At 33.3% G+C, this 21,165-nt stretch overlaps 1 protein-coding gene across 1 annotated transcript; it reads left to right on the forward strand.

The window, feature by feature from the left end:
- The first annotated feature begins 1,886 nt into the window (after window positions 1-1,886).
- Window positions 1,887-2,825, forward strand: LOC144237250 (olfactory receptor 6C2-like). Its single transcript, XM_077770924.1, has one exon. It carries the CDS (start codon window positions 1,887-1,889, stop codon window positions 2,823-2,825), a length of 939 nt encoding a protein of 312 aa, XP_077627050.1.
- Window positions 2,826-21,165: the final 18,340 nt, after the last annotated feature.

The raw sequence follows: 21,165 nt of genomic DNA on the forward strand, positions 1-21,165 counted from the left end.
CTTTGCAAAAACTGATTCTAATTACACATTTTTTAAATATTGAATGCAAAGATATATGTTAAGAATATATTAATATGCTTTTGCAATGTTGCATCTAGAGATAAAAAACACCCAGAGTAAAATTACTATTGTGACTGAGAGAATAAAAGAAAGAAATTCAAGGGGAGCCTAGGTGGCTCAGTCGGTTAAGCATCTGACTTGGGCTCAGGTCATGATCTCACAGGTCATGATCTCACNAATGGGAATAAAGAAAAAAGGAACAATAAAGATTGTCCCTGGATGAGGCTTAGGATTGACAGGGAAGGAAATGCAATAGTGAGAGGGACATTTAAAATCTTGAAATGTGTACTTCTACAGGGTTCTCAAGGAGACACAATATGATAACAAAATAAAAATGCTCAGTATAGTTAATAGTAATGACTGCCATATTCCAAGTGCAGCTATAGATATTTTATCTATAGTATCTATATTTATCAATATAACCCTAAAATGTAAATATTTTTACATGAATTTTGCACATGAAAAAAAAAAGATAAAGAAGTTAAACAAATTGCTCAAGAACAGTCAGGAAGGACAAACATACTCCTAACATTCCCTTACTTCTCTGTAATAAATGTTGAATCAAACACATTACTATGCAATACATACAAGGAGTGATTTGTCATTGTCAAATGTGTTTAGAAACAATGGAAATTCAGTTTAGAATTTTAATATCAAGAATCTGCTCTTAATGAGAACCCATTGATGGGGAAAGAGAAATAAAAGCTCTCAAGATCTAGAGAATAAGAAACTGTAGCAGCTAATTATAGTGCTTTAGGGCCTTCACTGTTGAAGAAATCTAAAAGTAATGAATGAGATGACATAAGTCCAGACATCAGCTTGTAAGTGGAGGAGAAATTCTTTGGAGAAAAAAGATATCCTAGAATATATATTAAGTAGATAATCTATTCTAAATATAGAAAGAAACTATAGCCAAAGGTAAATATTAAAATGAACATTAAAGGAAAATTTCTATAGGGAAAACCTCAAAAAATTGGACTGTTAACACACTTATGAATCTTTAAGAAAATATATCCAAGAAAAACACACTTCCAAGAGGATGAACTAAATAAGCTGACACAGGATAAACTATGTGATAAATATTCATTGTCAGTTTAATAACTAATACATATGTAAACTTTGGTACTGGGGTTATCTGACCAATGACCATTGTTAGTTTTTTAAAAGTCTTCTCACCTAGAAGCATGTCTGCAGATAGAAAATTGGGGGACAGCAGAATTGTTGATCCAAAAGCAACTTATGAAGAAAGGATTTTTTTCAAAGAAGTTTATAAGATGATATGTTCAGCTGACACCAGGTCTAGGTAAGTTGTAGATTTATCAGAAGCAGTAGTAGGAAATATGTAATTTAAATATGAATAGTTACTTGTGTGACACAAAGAGACATTCAAACGTCACCTTGTGTTATGTGCTCACTTCTCCACTAACCAANTTTAAAAGTCTTCTCACCTAGAAGCATGTCTGCAGATAGAAAATTGGGGGACAGCAGAATTGTTGATCCAAAAGCAACTTATGAAGAAAGGATTTTTTTTCAAAGAAGTTTATAAGATGATATGTTCAACTGACACCAAGTCTAGGTAAGTTGTAGATTTATCAGAAGCAGTAGTAGGAAATATGTAATTTAAATATGAATAGTTACTTGTGTGACACAAAGAGACATTCAAACATCACCTTGTGTTATGTGCTCACTTCTCCACTAACCAATTGTATAGGAATCGCTCTCAGATTTACTTCTCAGGTTAGAAGTCAGCCAGCACTTTGGAGTTCTTCATATAATCTTCTTTATTGTTTCAAGCAGATTGGACAAGAGACAATAAATAATTAAAGATGGGAAACCAAACCACGCTTACGACTTTCATCTTGCTGGGACTGACAGAGGACACTCGACTGAAAATTTTGCTTTTTATCTTTCTATTTCTTTCCTACATATTGAGTGCATCTGGAAACCTAACCATCATCACCCTCACTCTGACTGATTCCCACCTTAAAACACCAATGTATCTTTTCCTCCAAAACTTCTCCTTCTTAGAAATTTCATTCACAACTGCTTGTATCCCCAGATTCTTGTATAGCATATCATCTGGTGACAAGTCCATTACCTACAATGCTTGTGCTAGTCAACTCGTGTTTATAGATCTCTTTGGGGTGACAGAGTTTTTTCTCCTGGCCACGATGTCCTATGATCGCTATGTGGCCATCTGCAAACCACTGCATTACATGACCATCATGAACAGCAGAGTCTGCAAGAACTTCATCCTCTTCTGTTGGGTAGCAGCACTGATCATCCTTCTCCCACCACTTAGTCTAGGTTTGGGCCTGGAGTTCTGTGATTCAAACATCATCAATCATTTTTGTTGTGATGCATCTCCTATCCTGAAGATCTCTTGCTCTGACACATGGTTGATAGAGCAGATGGTTATAGTGTGTGCTGTGTTGACATTATTCATCACTCTCGTGTGTGTAGTTTTTTCCTACATGTATATCATCAGGACCATTCTATGGTTTTCCTCTGCCCAGCAAAGGAAAAAGGCCTTTTCTACTTGTTCTTCCCACATGATTGTTGTTTCCATTACTTATGGTAGCTGCATCTTCATTTATGTCAAACCTTCAGCCAAGGATGAGGTGACTATTAATAAAGGGATTTCACTCCTTATTACTTCTGTCTCACCAATGTTGAATCCCTTTATTTACACACTGAGAAACAAGCAAGTGAAGCAAGCTTTTCATGACTCAATTAAAAAAATTGCATTCCTCTCAAAGATGTAAAGGAGAAATGAGTCAATGAATACAACTGAAAGGGAGGGTGAATATGCATAAAACCTGAAGCTTCTAATACTATTTGTCTCTGTATCATTTATTCTCCAGTCACACTGACTCTTTCACTTTCTTTTTAAACTTGCTGACTGTGAGCCCTATTCCATTTTTTACTCTCCAATAAAACCAAACTCTGAGGTTATTTACTCTTACTGTCTGGAAGAAACTGATGTTTGTCAAACATGCTGGTTGTTATCCTTAGAAACACAGTAGACCACATTTTTCTGCCATACTTCTACACTCTTAGATGTGACTAGGTAGCCTGTGTTATAGTTAATATAATGGCTGTGGAAGTGATGTGCACCATTTCTAGACCTGGCCTATAAAACATACTGTATGTGATTCCCCATCCACCCTTTTCCCCACCTATCAGACAGATGCCCATGTTTAAATGACTTTGTAAGCTTCACATTGGTGATGAGTGAGGTTGATTTTCCACCTCTGCTTTAAGTCTTCATCCAAAGCACAGGCAGTCACAGCAAGCTTGATAAATCTTTTCCTCTGCCCCACCTCCACTCAGTTGTCACCAGATTTGACAGGTAAAGTATCACAGAAGTATCCCCAGTACTTAGTAAGGGGAACCATATGCACAGCGAGGTCTATTTTGGTTAAGTGAGTGAAATTATGACCCAACTTAAAGTATCATTAGAAGTATGTACTGCTAAATTTAATGGTATGGATATTGTCTTGACTATTGGTCTCCTCGAACACTCTTAAACTCAAATCTACCCCAAAACAACCATATGAGGAAAATAGTATTAAAAATAATATACACATAGTTGTGAAGTTTTAATACTACCCATCCCTCTTTCACACCTCCTGGTCCTATAAACCTTTCCAGCAAAGTGCCTATATTACTTTCTCTCATACTTACTGTGAGGGGGCAATCATTTAAACAAAATTCTAGCCTTTCAATGTTTGTCAAGCACTTTTTTTGAATGACCAGTGTTTAAATTGCCTTTTCCCATTTTCAAGGAGTCTATTGCATTGAGGGCATTATGGAATACAATATGTCTATGTAATATTTTGTTTTTCTTGACTTTTTATGTATGTTGGTAGAAGTAATGTAACTGTATCAGAAGAAATATATTCAAGACACCGTAGAAGGTACTGTGCAAGTAGATGTTGGTCCTTCAGTCACTTGCAGAGACCATAAGCTTTACTGAGGGAGTAAATTTTGCCCCCTATACAAAAGTTACCATTCTAAATCACAATCCTCACTACATTTGAAACACTTACAAGCTAGGAGAAGTTAAATAAATCTGAATGAGCATTTTAAGATGTGCATGTGGAGCTAAAGTAGTTTTTGCACACATTACAATTGATATTTCATCTTTAATTCTTTAGGGACATCCTAATAATTGATCTCTTTTTCATCTTTCTCTTAAAAAACATATTCCTCTGAAAGTCTGCCTTTAATCCCTTTTAAAACGATTTCATATGTCATGCCTTCTTTCTGCTACCACATATTCTGCCCCCTGAGTCCTAGCTCACAGCTTGACCCAACACCACTAAGGCCAGACTGTCACTGCTCTGCACCCCACACCCTGGGGTTAGATTCAGCTATGACTAGACTGTCACTTCTCTGAGGCACTGCTACACCCTCCTTGGATGTGGAATCACTGCACCCACCTATATGGCACCCTCATGGTCATTTGGAGGAGCAAGTCTTTTCCCACCAAAGCCAGTTTGAAAAAGTCCCAAGAGGCAGCTGCTCCCTTCGATTTGTAGATATCAGTGCAAAGCCAGTAGAAACATGAAAAGGCAAAGAAATAGGACACCATCAAGGGAGCATAGTAATTTTCCAGTAACTAAGACCATAGTATAGATAATAGTTAATAATACTGTATTATATGCTTAAATTGGGCTGAGAGTAGATCTTAAGCATTCTCACAACACACACAAAAAATTAACTATATAAGGGGATGGATGTGTTAATTAATTTTACCGTGGTGACCATCCACAACATATATGTACATTAAATCATCAAATTATGCACTTTAAATATGTACAACTTTACTGCCAATTATTCCTAATAAATCAGGAAAAAATCAGACACATGTATACAAAATATATTTAATCAATTAATTAATTATAACAATAGAAATAGAAAAGACCATGAGATATTAAAAGCAAAAAAACCCCATAAAAATCTGGGAAGTATGTCTGAAAACTATCAACATAATTATCACTTTCCCTTTCCTTTCGTTAAAAGATTTTCTTTCTTATTATCTGAATATACTTACACCAAGTATTAATTACACATTTTGCAAGATTAATAAATCAGAAAACCTATCTTTATCATCTTACAAATACTTAACATGATGTTGAAATAAAAGAAAAGAAAGTTGCCTTTTGCCTTCCAATCTGGTACTTATTAGTGTAGACCTGGTCTACCTCTGATGTTAACATCATTTGTATGTGTGTCTTTCAGGACATTTTCCCCAGTTCTGTTTTTACCCCCTCTATATTCTCAGTCTTCTGTAAGAGATTTATTAATAATGTTTAAGGCAGAATTACCAAGGATATGTTTGTTTCTTTCATTTAACTGAAAACTGGGTCAATTTTGTCAATTTAGAAAAAGTTCCCTCTGCTAGGAATATCAGAATATCAATTTTTCCAAAACCGAGATCACTATCTACCCATTTAAACTATTATAAGCTTTGTAGTCAACAGGATAAGGAAATATTTCCTCCTCATCATGAGTAGACAGACTTTCTGCTGAAAAAGTGTTCCTATTCTGTGGATGGGGAAACACTTAACAAGCTCTGTGTGTGAGTCTGTATTCACAGAATGATCAGAGCCCACCCACCTTTCTCCACTATCAGTCATTCCTGGATGACTTTTTTACCGTTTGCAACTTTGGGGTTCAGTAAACATCTGAGGTCACAACTAGAAGAAAAGTATTTTTTATATCATTTTATTTTCCTTTCTTAAACTCTAAATGATGCTTTTCTCTGAGGAAACTGTCTATAAAAAAATAGATATGATATGCTATTTTAATATTTTATGAAAGGTTTCAACAACCCTTTATGAAGTGTGCCTTTCAACCTGAGTGACAAATATATGGCAGTCACTGACAACCTATTTTTATGTATCAATACAATGACATTGTCTACAGTTCATAGATTTGGGGCAACCCTCCTATGAATCTTCTACCACAATTTCACCCTCATTTTAAACAAAAACTATGCCTAAATTTTGTCTCCATCGAAGACTTCTTTGCTGATGTTTTATCAGCAGGTGACCTTGCCCTCTAATTCACATTTTCATGTAAACTCAATTTTTAATCTCTGTACTTTAATATCGGTGTCAAAATCGTGAAAATGTTCTTCACATTGTGAAATATTAACATCTGGGAGAAAATGGTGGTTTTTTTGTTTTTTTTTTTTTAAGAAAGGGTACCATCCTCAGTACATGCAGGCTGAACGAGGTGACTTGGAAGGAGTTATTTGGAATTGTGGTGACAGGAACTGAGGGAATATTTCTAGGGTGCAGAGACAATTCCTTTCTATACCACCATTGGAAATGCCGTGTTGTCCCCATGTCCCTTAACCTGGCTTTGAAGTGCCAAGGTTAACTTTTAGACAAACTGTGACCTGTTCTTTCTCTCATTTTGCTCTTCTATAATTCTTTACACTAAGTTAGAGGACTAGGTACAAAGTGGGAACTGATATCTGCCTTTCCTAATTATGAAGAAAGAAACTGTTTAAAGGAACCAGGTGAAATTCCATGTAACCATATAATTGGTACCTCTAAAGCAAACTACCTCTTAATTCAACAATGTTGGAAAATGACAAAGTATGCAATGATCGAAGATAGGAAATATTTGAGTTAGCTGCTATGTAAGGAATCATAACAGAGAAAGCCCCAAATATATAATACTTATTGACCCAAAGTATTTTGAATAATTGAATAACTATGTTGTACACCTAAAACTGATGTAATATTGTATGTCAACTATACTTACATAAAATAGTTTTAATAAAAAATTTAATAATAAATAAAAATACATTATCACTTTTAAGAAAAGCTAACAATCATCTAAGCTTTGAGCAAGTCATAATCTTTTTGCTAATGGAGGTTCTCACCTTGATATTCATAACTGCTAACTAATAGGGGTGGTGGTTGCTTATGATTGGGGTGACTATCTTCTCAAACACACACGGAAAGTCTCTAGGACAGGTCATATGCTAGGCCATAACACAAGAATCACTGTATTAAAAAAGGATTTAAATGACACAAATTACATTCTCCAACTACAACGCAATAAAATCATAAATCAACAAAGAAAATTTGAAAAAATTACAATTAGTAAACAACATATTCCTAAATAGCCAATAAAGATTAAATCACATGAGAAATGAGAAAATATTTTTTGAAATGAATGACAACAAAAATACAACATATCAAAATGTACAGAACACAGTTCAAGCAGGCTCGAAGAGAAATTTATAGCAACAAATACGTATATTAATAAATAAGAAAGACTCATAAACAACCTAAACTTCCACTTTAAGAAACAAAACCAAAGCTAGCAAATGGAAGGAAATAATAATGATTAGGGCAGAAATTAATATAGCCATTCCTGCTAAATTTTGATTGGTGTTAGCATGATATAGTTTTCTTTGTCCCCTTACTTTTAATCTGAATCTATACATACAGTTGGTTCCTTGTAAACAACATACAGAAATACATGAAGGGGAAGACAGAATGGAACAGAAGAAGACTTAGAAGTTTCTCACAAGAGTTCTGTTTTTTCATCCACTTTTACAATCTCTATCTTTGATTGATATATTAGGCCATTAACATTTAAAGTGATTATTCAGATCATGTTAACTCCCCAAATGTCTATAAGACAAATAAAAGTGACTCCTAAATGTCAGGTATTTGGCAAATGTCCTTCCATTTGTCCCACTGTAATTGCCAGTAAAGAGTGTTCTATGGCCCATTTCTCCCTCCCAGGAGTTCTGGCCCTTTTTTGCTTCCATTTATTTCCCACAATAATACAAAATTATATAAAAGTTAAGGTAAAAACAGGGATCCAGAACAAATAAGAAAGGATTGTCCTCTAAGCACAGCAAGTAAAATACACTGCATAAATATCTTCAATACCTTCCCCCGCCGCCCGCACATCCTGCAGGAATCCTGGCTACCATATCTTTCCTATGTGTTCTTGCACTACTTCCTTCATGCTCTGCCCATAATGTATCTTTATGCAAATTTTAACTTATTCTAAAATACTGTCGAATAACTAAAAAAGCCTCCCCATGCAAAGACTGTGTCCCAAGGAAGAAAAAGAAGGAGAGAACACTTCCATTCTACCTTCAGCTTCCAGTAGCCCATGGAATTCTTTGACTTATAGCAGCATAGTTTTTAATTTCTGCCTCCATATTCACATGGCTTTCTTCTCTATGTATCTTTGTATATTCTTCTTTTCTTATTATTGGAATTATTGGAACTAGAGTCTTCTCAAAATTACTAGCTTAATAGCATCTGCAAAGAGCCTTCTCCAAAGAAGGTCACAATTGCAGGTTCTGCAAGCTAGAACTTGGACACATCTTTTTCAGGGGCACTATTCAGCCCACTATAATGGTCAACTGATTTATCACAAGGTGCCATGACAATTCATTTAAAAAAATGTATTTTCAACCAATGATACTAGACAATTGGATATCCATATGCCCCAAAAAATGAATTCAGACATCTTTCTCATGTATATATAACATTTACTCAAAATGAACCATAGAATTAAATGTAAAAATTCTAAAATTCTAGGGGCACCTGGGTGACTCAGTCGAGTGTCTGCCTCCTGATTTTGGCTCAGTTCATGACCCCAGGGTTGTGGGATCAACCCCATATTAGGCTCCACACTCAGCATGGAGCCTGCTTGGGAGTCTCTCTCTCTCTCTCTCTCTCTCTCTCTCTCTCCCCCTGTACCTTTCTCCCATTCTTGTGGGGTCTCTCTCTCAAGTAAATAAACAAACAAACAAATGAATAAAGCTAAAATTGTAAACTCTTAGAAGAAAACATAGAAGTTAATCCTTCTGACCTTGTCTTAAAATGGTTCTTAGATATGACACCAAAAGCACAACTGATATAAGCATGAATCAATTTGACAACATCTAAATTTAATTTTTTTGTTGTTCAAAGGACATCATTCAGTAACTGGAAAACCCATTCAATGGAAAAATATATTAAAAATCATATATTTGATAGGAGAATATATCCAGAATATATAAAGAACTGTTACAACTCCATAACGGGAAAAAACCCAATCTAAGAATGGGCAAAGGATCAACACAGATATCCTAGCAAAGAAGATATGCAAATGTCAAAAAGCATATTAAAAAATGCATAACCTCTTATGTAATTAAGGAATTGTAAATCAAAACAACAGTGAGATGTTACTACACACCTACTAGAATGGCTAAATATTAAAGACTCATTGGGGCACCTGGGTGGCTCAGTCAGTTAAGCGTCTGACTTCAGTTCAGGTCATGATCTCACAGTTTATGGATTCAAGACACGCATCATGCTCTGTGCTGACAGCTCAGAGCCTGGAGCCTGCCTCTGATGCTGTGTCTCCTCCTCTCTCTGCCCCCTCTACACTCATACTAGTCTCTGTCTCTCAAAAATAATAATACACATTAAAAAAAAATTTTTAAAGACTCATCATACTAAGGGTTGGCATTAATGTGAAGCAACTGGAACTCTCAAACAGATAAAGGGAATGTAAAATGCTAAAGGAATGTTAGAAAAGTTTGACAGATTCCTTAAAAGTTAAATGCATGCTTAACTTATAAACTAACCAACCATCCCACGTAATTCCAAGGAATTTCCCCAAGAGACACGAAAGTATATGTCCATACTACTAATCTACTATTACCCAATTATTCCTAGTAGCTTTATTGGTAATAGTCACAAACTGAACGACCAGATAGATCCAACAACATTGAATTACTGCTCAGAAATAAAAAGGGATGAACAATTAACACATATAAAAACGGGGATTATTCTTAAATTCACTCTCTGTATATTCATTCTCTCGGAGAGAGACAATCTCGCATTATTGCATTTATTTAAACTTCTCCAAGAAATCTGACTAATCTGTAGAGACAGACAACTTATCAGTGGTTGCCTGAGACCTGGAGGAACAGAAGGAGACAGCACAAGGGATTTCAAAGCCAAGCAAGAACACTTTTAGGGGTGATGGGCATGTTCATTGTTTAGTTTGGGTTCATGTTTTCACAAAACTTACCACAGTGTACACTGAAAATATGTGCAATATAGTATTTGCTTAGTTTTCTTCAACAAAGCTATTAAGGAAGATGAGAAATTGAACTAAAGAACCTTGTCTCCAAGGACACTGGAGCCAGAGCACTCCTTGCTACTTATTTGTTTTTGCCAAATAAAATTACTCCAAATTTTCATCAGGGACTTTTCAAGTAAATCACCAAGGACGTTTTGTTTATTCATTTATTTGCAGGTAGGGCAAAAAAAAAAAAAAAAAAAAAACAAAAAAAGGTCAAGAAGGTATCTGTCCCTGTCCAGAGATATTGAAATACCAACTCTTTCACTAGAGGTGAGAGTTTTTGGCATTGCACTATCATTAGGATCATTTCCCCCTTTTAAATGTTAAATTTTTAAACTTTTAAATGTTAAAATTACAAGACATTATTTCTTAGGTCTTTCATGGGAAAATCAATCCAATTTGTTGGACAGAGCAACCTCAGAGATTTTCCTACATGTTCGGAGAACCCTTGAGAGTGAATGTGGATGCATTAGCAAAACTGAAAAGACGTTCACAAGAAAATCTTCATCAAACCTACCATTTCATCTAGCCTTTAAGAATTACTATATTCAAACAACTTAAAGTAATTATTATTGTCTGACAGAAAAGTAAGTATGATAAATTTTGCAACATTAGTAATATTTCCCTTTGTGAAAATGTGGCCATATATTGCTCTGAGAAGAAATATTTCACCAGCCTGTATTAAGATCAGAAATGTGAGTTATAACATATTTTATAAAGACTCCAAAAAGATATATGAGATATTTCAATAGTAACTTGGTGGATATATATAAATTCCTGATATAAGAACTATCCAGAAGTAACATCAGCTATACCATCAACTTCACATTGTAAAATAAAAACACCCAGTGTGTGAGGCTTGTCTGCTCTGTGTGTGTGTGTGTGTATTTCTCCCTTCATCATTCTAAATCTGACTGCAGAAATATCACTCCATAGAAATCTCTGCCTCTTTTCAAATATTTATTAAAGATAAACTGAAATCAATTGGTTATATATATCACTCTCAGTTTAGTGAATTCCACCTTATAATATTATATAATATCGTACAAGAAAAAAAATGTTTTGAGCATTACTTCCCATAGCATGTTGAACTGAGTAAGAGTATATAGTGATCTATACGTAGCCTGAGAGATAAGGAGAAAGGATGAGAAAAGTAGGTAGACTGCAGCCATCATTCTCCACTACTTCTGAGTGGAATCTTAAACATTTGCTGACTCTGTCCCCAGATTCTCTGGAAGGGTTCTAGTCTTCAGGCAAACCCATGAGCCTAAGTCAGCATTTCTTTCTTGGATTGGTGACCAGCACCCTGTGGATGTAACAGTATGGAATGGCAAACTTCCAAATGGGGCTTTTCTCCTTTCTCAGTATGAATAAAATATCCAGAAATAACAGTAGCTATACAATCAAACTTCTACTGTAAAATAAAAGCAAAAGTATAACTTTAATGACGTGATTCTATTAAAAAGTGAAGAAAAATTGTTTACAAAGAAATAAATTGTGCTCCCAAATGGAATTGCTTTCATTTACTGATGTGAGATTATAAGCATTAAAAATTGAAAACATTCAAGCCTCCACTTTTCTCATGATTTCTCGATGTTTGAGAAAATTACTGTGGAGCAGCTTTTGACCAAAACTCAGCAACAAGAAAATCATGGTCTCTAGATTTAACATTGCATTAATGGATAACAATGATGATGGAAACATATTATCAATAAAAATACATTTGCTTTTTTGAAAAGCCAAGGGAGGAAGAGAAAGCAGTTATTACTTCTGTCACAATTCTAAAGATCACCTCACAATGTGACTTAATACAAATAGTCTTTAAAAAGAAAAGGAAAAAGATTTCTAGTTAGAGTCACAGATATAGAAAATATAATAAGCATATTAATTGCCAGAGCAATATCAATTAAAGTATGAAAAAAAATAATTTTGTCGGTATGTGCTAGTATATTTACGATAAATCAATGTATTCAGAAAACATTCTTCGGACATTGACAAGATATGTGGAACTGTGCTAGATGTCACTGCCATCACAGTAAGAAAGACCATCCCAACAAATATATTCTCCCACTAAACATTAAACTAGTGACAAGCTTTGCTTGTAATATGAGCTCAAAGGCTAAGATAGACATAAGAATTGTTTGCCAGGGTTAGTATTACTTCAACCGGAAATCAATGATAATTAAGTGTATCCAGTTAAGTTGGGGAAACCTGGGACCAAGTCTACAAAAGAAGTGCTTACTTAATACCTGGCACTGAATGCTCGTTGATAAATGGAACTTGTTAGCACACAGGAAAAGAGGGGATGGTGCATACCATGTGAAAAATCATGACTTCTGTTTTAGCCACATTGAAATGGAAATGTACGTGACTTATACAGAGATTTTTGGTAAGGGCTTCAATAAAAAAGTAGATATATCTGATAGTAAATTCAATAGGTTAGTCAGAAAAAAAATCCATTATCAAAAACAGAAATGTAGTATTCATTAAGTGACAGATGTGACATACAATTGTTGGAATTGTGGAGAAAACAATGACAGACTGTATATATATATATATATATATATATGGTCAGATGTGAAGAGGAATGAATAGGATCTAATCACATCCATATTGTGATTTAAAGTATACGCACACTGGCACAACCGCTCTGCAAAACAGTATGGAGTTTCCTCATAGAGTTAAAAATAGAACAATAGTACCAATAGAACAACCACTCCAGCAATTGCACTACTATGTATTTACCTAAGGGATACAAAACGACTGATTCGAAGGGGCAAATGCATCCTGATGTTCGCAGCAGCAATTCAATAATAGCCAAATTATGGAAAGAGTCCAAATACCCATCGCCTGATGAATGGATAAAGAAGATGCAATGTATTACACACACACACACACACACACACACACACACTAGAATACTCAGCCATCAAAAAGAATGAAATCTTTACATTTGCAGTGACGTGGATGGGGCTAGGGTGTATTATCCTAGTGAAATAAATCAGAGAAAGACAAATACCATATGATTTCACTCATACGTGGAATTTAAGAAACCAAACAGATGAACATAGGGGAAAGAAAAAAAAAGAGAGCGAGAGACAAACCATAAAATAGACTCTTAACTATAGAGAGCAAACTGAGGGTTGCTGGGGGGGAGGTTTACGGGGGATGGGCTAGATGAGTGATGGGTATTAAGGAGGGCACTTCTGGTGATAAGCGCTGGGTGATGTAAGTGATGAATATGCACATCTACATGATGAATCACTAAATTCTACTCTGGAAACTAATATTACACTATATGTTAACTAACAAGAATTTAAAAAAACATAAAACAAAAAANTCTTTTAATATTTCACTAATGTTAAATGTCTCAGATCCTTTTTCAATTTACTTACATTGCATCTTAATGAGCTTATTTCTTTCCTTGATTGTTACTCAACTTCTTGTGGGAGACATCTCAGTAAAGAAAATGAAAGTTACTTTTCATAAATTTTTACACAAATATATACATTAATATAATAAATCTTATGCTATAAAAATCTATTCTTTAGTCTTCCATAAAACTAATAGCATAATGCTGCTAACTACTATACTCCAGTGTGCATAAAACACTACAAAACCTCAAGTAAGATTGAAATTTAATGATGAAATAGTGAATAAAATAAGTGAGGGCATGATAATAGTGCAAGGATCAACTGAGATACAAGACAATAGCATTTCTATACTATAGGAAAATATATATAAAAATTTAAACTTGGATAAAAACTCACAGATATTCCTTTGAATTTATAATTAAGAGTAAAGATTAAAATATAGGCAGTCACAAGGAATCAGAGATACAGATAATTCGAAATGAAGATAAATAACCCCACCTATGACTTGTGGATTCCCAGGAAAGCAAAGAAAGGAGGATAATGAGTGGCAAAGTGTAGAGTTATGGGTTACAGGGCGTTGGATTAAATATCCATGTGGAAAAGAGAGATGAAGTGTCGGGATCCATGTGGTGAAAATTCATGAGACTGACAAAACAGCATAAAGGCAAGATTTTAAAAGTGCGAGTTAGAAGAAAAATGCCCACTTTGACTAAAAGACTACAATTTTCTCTAAGAAACCTTTCTCTCTCTCTTGAGTTATGAGCTATGGAGGAGGAGTTGGGAACCATTATCATGTCTTCTGTCTAACTAACAGAGCATTTATGGTCCAAATTCTATAAAAATACTCTACTAATAAATTATTAAGAACACATATAATGAATTAAACAGTGAATCCAAATATAACTCTTTGGAATTAAAGAAATACATATTCATTGAAATAGACACACTTTGTGACAATTCATAAAAAGCTATACACAGAAGAAATCAAAGAATTATTCATCCATAAATATATTCATTACTTTCAGAAATAAATGGAACAAAAAATAAAGCAACTCCTATTCATTATAGCATTTTAAAACTATAAAATTAATTTAAAGTATGTAGAACATGATTTCACTAATTTGAGAAAAATAAATTTCAAAAGATAAGTAAAACTAAAAATTGATTTTTTAAAAAATTCAAGCAAATTGATAATTTGCCAGAAGCATGAATTAATACAAAATAAAGAGAAAAATATGGAAGGTTAAAAATCAGCAGTAAGATATAAACACTAAAGCAATAGTATTCTAAAACTTAGAATAACTTCATGGATATACTAACACAATTCCACAACAACAACAAAATGTGAAGATTTAGAGCTACAAACAAGATTTTAGCAAAACAAGCTTGAAACTTAATTCAAGGATGTGGGATACTTAAATATATTAATCTCTACATAATATTTGATAAGGCTAATACGATTTATCATTAAAGAGACAAAAGAACCAGATACAACCAACCATGGTAAAGCAATAGATAATCTCATTAAGATTTCAATTACCTAAATAAAAAATAACGATAAAAACTCTCCCTAATGAAATTTATGAAGACATCCTAATAATTGACAAACATCTGATTAAAACATTAAGGCAAACTCTTTAATTTTTGTTTCAATTATTAATAATTAACTGATGAATATAGCTAGACTATTTCAGTCAGAATCCAACAAAATAGCTAAAAATGATACTATGATCAACCAAGATTTATTCCAATTATACAAAGGTAAAGATGATAAATATAGATAAAAATAGATTATGATGACAATCGATAAGTAGAGAGATGGTAGATAGATGATAGATAGATGATAAAAAGATGATAGATGATAAATGTATACAAATATAAAAATATATATATGAAAAATAGCCTGATTTAACCAAGAGATTAAAGAAAGGACATTTTATATAAGAAAGGACATTTTATGAGTTTTGATTAATAAATAAACTATCACTAGATAAAAATCAGTAATTGCTTCTAAAAAGGTTAAAGTGAAATAAGAATATGGTGAACTCCTAAAGCAGATAAAAATACCTAAAGAAATACAATTAATACAATTATATTAAACTATAAAACACCTGGAGTCAATTAAAATCAAGAATGAAGAAATCAAATCAATGAAGAAATCAAAAGAGATATTTAAAGGATTTTGAAATGAGTGAGAAGGCACATGTCAAACTAGGTTGGATGCAACTAAAATCATATTTGGTTGAAACTTTATAGCACTAAAATGCTATAAAAATAGCAGAAAACCTCAAATAAATGTTTTCAATTTTCCCCTAAAATTGGAGGCCNCAAGTGCCAATGATCAATGTCACTATGATCAATAAACAATGGTAATAAGTTGGTACACTTGTCCTAAAACTCCTCAGACCCATGGTCACAAAGAAACATTATTGATCAACATATTTTGTGCATTAACCAGGTGGCAGTGCTATGCTGGAAATTTAGCAAAAATAGCTCAGACCAACTCCAGGTTTGCTGTAATTAACTTACAAACAACAGATAAAAATAAAATTCACTCCAAAAAAAAAAAAAAACAAGACTAAGAGGCATCTATGTATTGTAGAAATTTAAAATGTGGTTTAAAACATTCTATAAATAAAATCCAAGCCAAATGAGTTCACTGGTGAATTGTACCAAATATTTAAGGAAGAAAGAAATCAAATTCTACACAAATTATTCCAGAAAATTAATAAGTAGAGGACATTTTCAAACTTATTTTATGAAGTCAACAATAGCCTGATAACAAAATCAGACAAATATATCACAAGTAAAGAAACTGACTAATCAATATTTTCCTTTCACATAGATGGTAAAATAAAATGTTTGCAGTTAGAATCTATCTATAGATACATAGATAAGATAGATTTACATAAACCCCAAAGGATTTTATTCTAGGGATGTAAGATTGACTCAGCCTTTGAAAATCAATCAGTATAACCAACCATGTAACGATACTAAAAAATAAAATGCATACATATATATGACCACCTCAACCAATGCAGAGTACATTTGAAATAGTTCAATATCCATTCCTAATTTTAAAAATTCTTTGCAAACTAGAAAAGAAAGTTTATCAACTTGATAAAAGACATCTGCAAACACTACAATATCACATTTAATAATGAAATACTGAATGCTTCCCTCCTAAGATCAAAAACAAGACAGGAATGCCCACCATTATTATTTCTACTCAATACTATACAAAGGTTATAATCAGTACAGTAGTTCCAAAAATGAAAAAAAAAAATCTAGGTTTGAAAGGAAGAAAATAATTGCCTTTATTTCCCTGCAACTTGATCTTCTATGTAGAAAAGTCTATGGATTCTAAGTTGTTAGAACTGATAAGTGAACTTATAAATGTTGCCAGAAAAAAATCCATACACAGAATTCAAATATATTTTTATATACTAGCCACAATCGGAAATTGAACACTAAAAAGTGGCATCAAAACTAGGAAATATTGGGGCACCTGGGTGGCTCAGTGTGTTGAGTGTGGGACTTCGGCTCAGGTCATGATGTCATGGTCCATGAGTCCGAGCCCCACATCAGGCTCTATGTTGACAGCTCAGAGCTTGGAGCCTGATTCTGATTCTGTGTCTCCCTCCCTTTCTGCTCCTCTCCTCCTCTCACTCTGTCTCTCTCTCAAAAATAAACAAACATTAAAAAAAATTTTAAGAAAATATTTAGGCCAAATCATGTGCAAGATCTGTATACTGAAAACAAAGAATTTGTTGAGAGGTTTAAAAATAACCATATAAATGGAGACATGTGCTACGTTCATGAATCAAAAACTGAATATTATTAAGAGTTAACCTATTTCTAAATTAATTTATAGATTTAATTCAACCTTAAAATATAAGCAGAATTTCCTGTAGAAATTGACAAGCAGTTATAAAATTCATATGAAAATTCAAAAGGCCTTGAATAATCAATTCAACTCTGAAAAAGGACAAACTTATAGACCAATCTTAATTTAATACTTATTAGAAATCTATAATAATCAAGACAGGGAGATATTGGTGGAAAGGTAGAGAAAAAGTCCAGTGGAAAATAATTGCAACGTCAGAAGAAAATCATTACATTTATGGTCAACTGACTTTTTTATAGAAATGCAAAAACCGGGGCACCTGGGTGGCTCAGTTGGCTAAGCCTCCGAATTCGGCTCAGGTCATGATCTCACGTTTCGTGGGTTCTAACCCCGAGTTGGGCTCTGTGCTGACAGCCAGCTCAGAGCCTGGAGCTTGTTTCAGATTCTGTGTCTCCCTCTCTCTCTGAGCCTCCCTTGCTCATGCTGTCTCTCTCCCTCTCTCTCTCAGAAATAGATAAATCATTTTTAAAAATTAAAAAAAAAAGAAATGCAAAAACAATTCATTAAAGAAAAGTTGGCCTTTTCAATAAATGGTACTGGGAGAACAGATATATTTTTTAATAAATTTTGATACATCTGTTGTACTATTTACAAATAAATGTATAAAAATTAACTCAAAATAAATCACAAACCTAAATGTAAAACAAACTATAATATTCCTAGAAAAAATAACATAAAATGACATTATTATTGGTTTAGTTAAAGATTTTTTAGATAAAATAGTAAAGCATGACACATTTTAAGAAATAATGAAATACCATTTAATACAATTAAGAATTCTTCTCTTAAAAGGACATTAAGATAAGCCACAAACTGGGAGAAAATATTTGTGAATCACTAATCTGATAAAGGACGTGTTTCCAGACTAAATAAAAACCTCTCAAAATTCAATAATAAGAAAACTCACAGCCCAATTTAAAAAATGAGTAAATGATTTAAAAAGATACTTTACCAAAGAAGGTACACAGGCGGCAACTAAATGCACCAAAAGATATTCAACATCATTGGCTATTAGGTATACAAAACTTAAAATCACAGTGGAATACCACTACACCTACTAGAATGTCTAAAAGTATAAAAATTGATCATACCAAAAAGTGAAAACCAATAAAACATTCCTACACCACTAGTGGGACTGTCAAAATATGTGACTGCTTTGGAAAACGGTTGGAAGTTTCTTAAAAAGTTAAATATATCCCTTCCACATGCCCCAGCCATTCCACTCCTAGGTGTTTATCCAACAGAAATGAAAGTATATGTCATAAGAGAGGTTTGTGCACTAATGTTCATAGCAGCTTTCTCTTTAAGTCCCTTAAAACTGATATAACAAAGTATCTTTTTCTAACAGGTGAATAGTAAGCAAATTGTGATATAGCCACAGATGGGATTTTAGCCAGAAATAAAAGGAACGAATAATAATGTGGGTGAACCTCAAAAAATCATGCTGACTAAAATAAGCCAGATGAAAGATGGTTCATTGTAAAAATCAGCAGGGGACGGGGACAGGGAGGCAGGTGAGGGCCAGGACTGAGGGATATAACAAGAGGCACAAGGAAACTTTGAGAAATAATTGATAATTTTATTATTGTGATTATGGTGGCACTTTATTGAGAGTATACATATGTCCAAACTTCTCAGATTGTACACTTTAAATATATGCAGTTTACTCAATGTCAATTATATCTCAGTATTGCTGTTAAAAAATTTTAAAAACAAATAAAATTGAAAGATTTGACTGTATAAAACCATGAGCTATATGCCAAACATTAGCATGACACTTTTAAAGACTTATTATAACTGTAAAATTCATATTAAAGATATTTAGAAGAACAAGATACAAATAGGCATAAAAATAAAAATAATGTCCACTGAAACCTAATCATGCTGGCATATGTTTGATATGAACTAATCTTATGGCTCTTATTATACAAATTTTCTAAAAGTGGAATATTTTTATCTAGAAATTTCACTTCTACCAATCATTCTCACACATGCAAAAAGTATTTGTATGAAATGGTTTTGACAGAATGGTTGATAACTACGGAAAATAAAGAACACTGTACTATGATTCAGGCAGTGGTTTAAAACTGCCAAAATATTCATACAGGCAACATTATTAATTGTGACTCATTGGAAAAAACTAATGCATATCCTGTGATAAATTAATATATGTTTAAATATGTAAAGGTGCATTTGTTTATTGTGGTAAAATATACATAACATAAAATTTACCATTTTGAGTCTTTTTAAGTGTAAAATTCAGTGGCATTAAGTACCTCTGTAAGGCTGTGCAACCGTAAAAGCATATATTTTGCATACAATTATGAGACATGATGGAAAATCTTTATGCGTTCATAAAGAATACTTATAATACCGTTAAGATATTTGGAAAAAATTCCCTGGAAGGATAAGAGCTATACTGCAAGCAGTAGCCTTACATAATTGTAAAGTATAAACGTTTCCTTTGGCTTATCTGATTAAAATTAGCCAATGATAATAAAACATTTATATAAAAAGGATTTCATTCAAGTAATTAAGGGTTACAACCTTCCAAATGCCTTAGTGGATGTGAAAGATTAAACTGTATCTGTGATTTAAACGATACAGTTGTCCTCCTGACCTTTGTCAAATGCTGCCATAACAGCCTCCTCTCTCCCAGGACACAGTCCCCACTGAAGCCAGTGTTCGTGCTTTTGCCAAACTTCATTACTCAGAAAATTAATGACTCTTGACTGTAGGCCACCAAGGACCATCTTTTTTTTTCACTTAGTAACGTTTTCTGCAAATTAAAAAGAGAAATCACATTTGACATGATAAAAGCATTTCTCTCTGCCCTGATGATTAAAAATTCATCTCCTCTACCAGTGGAGAGAGTTCCTCAGCCCTTAAAGTAATTTATTTTCTTTTCAGTGATGGAGATAGTAAGAAAATATTTGGAGTCTTATAACAGCACTTAGCCCAGTACCAAGTCTGTCCAACTTGTTGAAGATAGTAAGCAAAGGGAGTTTTTATGCATTCCCAGACATGGCGGTGAATGTGAAGACATAAATACCTTTATTAAAATATCACTTTTAACATTGTGGTCTTAATATTCCTATGGTTAACAATCAACAGAAGCTCTGATTTATTAACAGATGAGTAAGTATAATAAAGCTTGTCTCTTTGACTATACTTCCCTTTGTAGGATCTAGGTTATATTATTTCTCAGAAAGAAAATGGATTTCAGTGATATCTTTATGTTTTTAATGTATTTAAGTTATATTTATGAGATGTCATTTTTTAGAATAAATTTCCTCTTTGTAGTTAAATGTAACTGCCTGGAGGTTTGTATGTATAATATATATACACAAATTATATATAACTTAATGTGAGAAATATTTAGAGTAACTTTGGATAGATATTCAACCTCAAGCTTAAAATAAAGTGTCTTCATATATAGAGAAGTGTATAAATGCCCTTGCATTCCTCTTCCCACACCCAAAAAAGAACACCATAATGACTGAAATGACAGTATCTCGTTGTAGACTCCTGTGCTCATTTTGAACACTTATTTGAAAGGGAGAATACACAAAATCAGTTAGTTGCACTTCAGTGTTAATCTGTTTATTAACTTCTATCATAAAGTACATTGTCATGTCTTGGGGAAACACAAATATATTTTGAAAATTGAATAATGCTCAAAGTTTGAGGGACAAG

The sequence above is a fragment of the Crocuta crocuta genome, unplaced genomic scaffold, assembly GCF_008692635.1.
Source record: "Crocuta crocuta isolate KB4526 unplaced genomic scaffold, BGI_CrCroc_1.0 scaffold1766, whole genome shotgun sequence".
Lineage (NCBI taxonomy): Eukaryota > Metazoa > Chordata > Mammalia > Carnivora > Hyaenidae > Crocuta > Crocuta crocuta.